This window comes from Cariama cristata, unplaced genomic scaffold (genome assembly GCF_000690535.1).
Source record: "Cariama cristata isolate BGI_N322 unplaced genomic scaffold, ASM69053v1 Scaffold32413, whole genome shotgun sequence".
In the NCBI taxonomy this organism is placed as follows: Eukaryota; Metazoa; Chordata; class Aves; order Cariamiformes; family Cariamidae; genus Cariama; species Cariama cristata.
The window spans coordinates 1-4082 of record NW_009610644.1 but is presented as its reverse complement, the minus strand read 5'-3'; the positions used below and the strand labels follow the sequence as shown (position 1 = coordinate 4082).

Sequence of the window (4082 nt, the reverse complement as noted above, 5' to 3'; positions counted from 1 at the left end):
TCTGGGCAGGCGGAGCTCGGGGCCCTGCGGTGCCCGTGCCTGGGCGTGCGTGTGGGACCGGCGCTCGGTCCTCGGCTTAGGGAGGGTCTTAGGGGTTACGGAGAGGCGCTGCCAGCCCCTCTGATGCGGGGGGAGACGGGCGGTAGGAGGGCTGGGAAGGCCAAAGGCTCCAGTTTGAGCATGATTTCTGCACTGCTGAAATGGCTGCGGCCAGATGATCTTGGATTTTTTCTTCCCCTAGCTCACGGCTGAGTCCCACTTCATGAAGGACCTGGGTTTGGACAGTTTGGACCAAGTGGAGATCATCATGGCTATGGAAGACGAATTTGGTAATTCAGAGCTGTGCATGCTCAGATTCACTGCTACCTGTCTTTGGCTAATCCTTAAGCGCAGCTATAGCAAACGAGTATTAGTTCTTTTCTGTGAATAGTAACGTTGGCTTTTTTCTGGTGTAATTCAAAGAAAATCATGCCGTTCTCGGTCAGTGGGGAACATGTGCTGGTTGTTGGTGGCGCCGGTGGGAGTCAGGAGAAGGCATCTGTCCATCTGCTTCCGAGCTCGGTCCCTCTGGCAGCGCTGGCTGCTTTTCTCCCCCCACCCCTCCTGGGCACCACCCATCGTACTGCTGGGGAGGGGGAGAGCAGGGACAGCAGCGTGGAAGTGAGGACAGCGGATAGTACACTTAGCACGAAGGCTGTGTCTGGAGCTGATCTTGGCTTATGCTTGTGAAGTCACAGATACTCCAGATTTTTCCTCACCAGAATTTTTTTTTGTCTTCGATGCTTGATGCTGCTAGAGAAAAGTGGGGTTTTTTCCTCATTAGTTTACATTCCAAGTTTCATTTTACATCATTTTGGCCTCCTTCGTGCTTTCATTTAAAGCTCTTAAATTCTGGCTTCCGTGCCTAATTTGTCATATCAGGTCATAAAAGTCCCTAGGGTTTGGTCATTCTCTAAAACCTAGGCAGATGTTTCACTGTCAGAGCATTTGCTAATGCTATATATTTAATCCACTTACTGTGTACCGTGTGTGGCCGTGAGGACTAGAAAGAAGAACGTGAATTCTCTGGAATCTATTTCTGAGCACTTGCGCTGCTGAGAGCCCTTGTGCTCCCTGCCCCGGCTGTGGCTGTGTACGAGCTGATGGGTGTACGAGCACTCAACAGCAGCTTCTGAACCCGAGGGGCTTCAGGCCCTGGCTTGCCTGGAGTTACCAAGAACACCCCGCTCCCATCACACCCTGGTGGCTGTGGGAGCCCTGGGAAGGTGTCAGTGGCTTTAATGAGGCGTGAGAGTCACTCGCCGGCTGGCTCGGCAGCCCCGTGCCCTCTGCCTTGTCCCTTACCCAGAAGCAATGTCCTGTAAGGCAGAACGCAGCTTGAAACTCGGCGTAGTAACGCAGCATTGGCTCTGCCTGACACAGCAGCCCCTGCCTGTTTGTCCCCTGCCAAGCTGCAGGCATCTGAGCCAGCAGTAATTGCTTCCTTTAGCCTTGCTCCTGTTTCCGTTGTTTTGGGCTAAATACGTGCACTTTCTTCCAGGATTTGAAATTCCTGATGGAGACGCAGAAAAGTTAATGTGTCCGCAAGAGATTGTAGATTACATTGCAGATAAGAAGGATGTTTATGAGTAAAAACAGAAACAGTTCTTCAAAGTCAAGTAAGTAGAAACGTGCTCCTGCGACTGTCTCGGGTACCAGCGCATGCACGGCAGCGTGCAATGCCTGCGGGGGGGAATGCTGGCGTGAGGCGACCGAACGCCGTACAGCTGCATGGCAGGCGGGAGTCTGGCACGTCTGGAAGGGAGCTGCAGCAGCTGCCTGCTCTGAGCAGGGAGGATCAAGTACCCGTGCTTTCCTGAGGCATCTGCTGTCGGAGAGAGGATGTGGGGCTCAGCGACCTTTTGTCTCCCCCTGCATGGCACTTCAAGCACTCAGATTATCCACAGGTCTTTTAGTAGATGGCAGATTGACTTTAGTCGTGAAAGTCCATCTTTTCAGGGCCCCTCGGCCATGTGCTGAGCGTGCGGGGTGGGCACCTCCCGAGGCGTGTGGTAGCACAGCTCCCAGCTGCCCGTGGCGACCGTTTCCTCCCCACCAGCCGCAGCCGGAGATTGGAGCAAGAAAGGAAATGGGCAGGAAAGGGTTATTGGAGCGACAACTGCCCTGAGGTGCTCTGGGGCTGCAGGGGAAATGAGGCGGAGGCCTCAGGCCAGTGTGCAGCAGCAGATGGGTCAGCGGTTCTGTTTGTTCCTGTCCGCGCTCCCGGCCTCCCCCCGCAGTCTCCTCCTGGGGCCTGGGGGAGCTGCGTCGCTGTGCTGCTCTGAGCCAAGGTGAGAACCTCAGCGATTTGAAAAACCTGCGGACTGGTTACTTGCCTGCCTGTTTGAGAAAAGACTGGACGTGGTACTTTTAGTGCCATGGTCTGGTTGACATGGTGGTCTTAAGGCAAAGGTTGGACTCTGATCCCAGAGGTCTCTTCCAACCTAATTGATTCTGCGATTCTGTGCCTGCTTTTGGTATTCAGCTTGTCTTGTCTCTGCCTGACCCACTTCTTTTGTGCCTTAAAATGGCAGTTCTTGGTTGATGAAATATTAAATATGTGGCTGTTTGGTTTTTTTTTCACAGGAGATGTCTCTACCACCAGGACTGGGCTGGTGTCCGTGGGTATGAATACAAGCGCACATGCTGTACCGTTGCTGCTTTCACCGGAAAGTTGTACTTGGACGTTGTATTTAAAGCTGTCTGAATATGTTGTCCTTTAAAAACAGGAAAAAAAAAAAAGGAATAAATATATAAAACCATTATTGCATTGATGGCTTTTCCGTTTCGCACAGTTGGTGGCTCACTGGGTTCGTGTTCCGTGTGTGAAGGATGCTCTAGGGATGAGTAGCTGACCTCACCAGAAACGCCCTCCTCTAAGCAGGCTTTGGCCAGCAGCTCAGCCTCTGCTCTCCCAGGGCCCGTCACCCCGAGGGGTAAAAGCGCTGTCGGCCGCACGCCGTGGGAGGTGTTTGCGGGGCCGGAGGGCTCTGGGCGAGTCTCGCTGGGAACCTTTCGCCATTTGCCCTCCTCACGTGCGGGAAAGTGTTGGCAGCGCCTGCACGGCTTGTGCCGCTGTGCACGAAGCTCTGTGCTCTGCTGCTACCGTGGTCGCTCTTCCCCTCGTGTCAGGGTTTGTGTGTTCTGCGCTTTCCAACAAACCGCCCTTCTGCTGCCTTTACTGTTTGTTTTCGTCAGTGCTGGAAAAACAAGTAAGTTCTGTTGGAAAGGCTCCTGCTTTCCTGGTGGAAAATAAAGGGGGGAATGACTTTCCTGCTGCTGAAAAGCAAAATCGCATCAGTGTTTCTGTAAGCCCAACTAATCTCGGCACAGGAGGCTTGCTTTAAATCGCTCCCGAGACAGAGACAAGTTATTTCTGGGCACTGCACAGTTTTTGCTCTGAGCCAAGAAACACTTTTGTATGTCAGAGGTGGTGCTGGGCTGTCGGCCAAGACGGTGTCACTCGATAGCGTATCCTCTGGCCATTGGGGTGGTGGAGGATGGAAAATAGACCCGAGTCTGTTGACGCTGCACATGGTGCCGGAGCGTGGTGTGGGTGTTCTCGGGGCTTCCTCCAGAGCTCCGTTTCACTTTTAAAATCGCACGGTGCTGAATCCTCGGCCAGCTGGGTGACCCTCTGCCTTCAGGGCCCAAGTTTCGCTTTCGTTGTGTGCGAGGCCTGTGCCTTTGGAAGCTCCTTAATCGTTCCTTCACCCCAAATGCGTTGTGGAACATTTTCCGAACAGGCTGCACGGTGGAGCTGGGGGGAAATGGTCATTTTGGCCACCAAGTCCGTGGGGCTTTCCTCTGTCTTCCGTGGTGCAGGCATGAGGCGCTGCTTGGAGGCAGGCGTGACGGTGGCTGCAGAGCCATCCACCGCTTTGCGAGCCTGGCGTGCCGGTGTGGTTGCCGGCTTTGTTCGGTGGTGTGACCCTGAGCGATTTGGTGAGGGAGCGGCAGCCAGAGGTGCCCTTGAGGAGCCTTTGCCCTGAGCCGACCCCAGGCAGAGCTGAGCACGGCTGGAGGTTGGGGGCCCCGGGGGG

General features: G+C 54.3%; 1 protein-coding gene across 1 annotated transcript; it reads left to right on the top strand.

The window, feature by feature from the left end:
• Window positions 1-241: 241 nt before the first annotated feature.
• Window positions 242-1632, top strand: NDUFAB1 (NADH dehydrogenase (ubiquinone) 1, alpha/beta subcomplex, 1, 8kDa; the record flags this gene model as incomplete). Its single annotated transcript, XM_009697949.1, has 2 exons — window positions 242-329; window positions 1541-1632. Coding segments are annotated over 2 exons (180 nt in total), but the record flags the coding sequence as incomplete, so codon positions are not given.
• Window positions 1633-4082: the final 2450 nt, after the last annotated feature.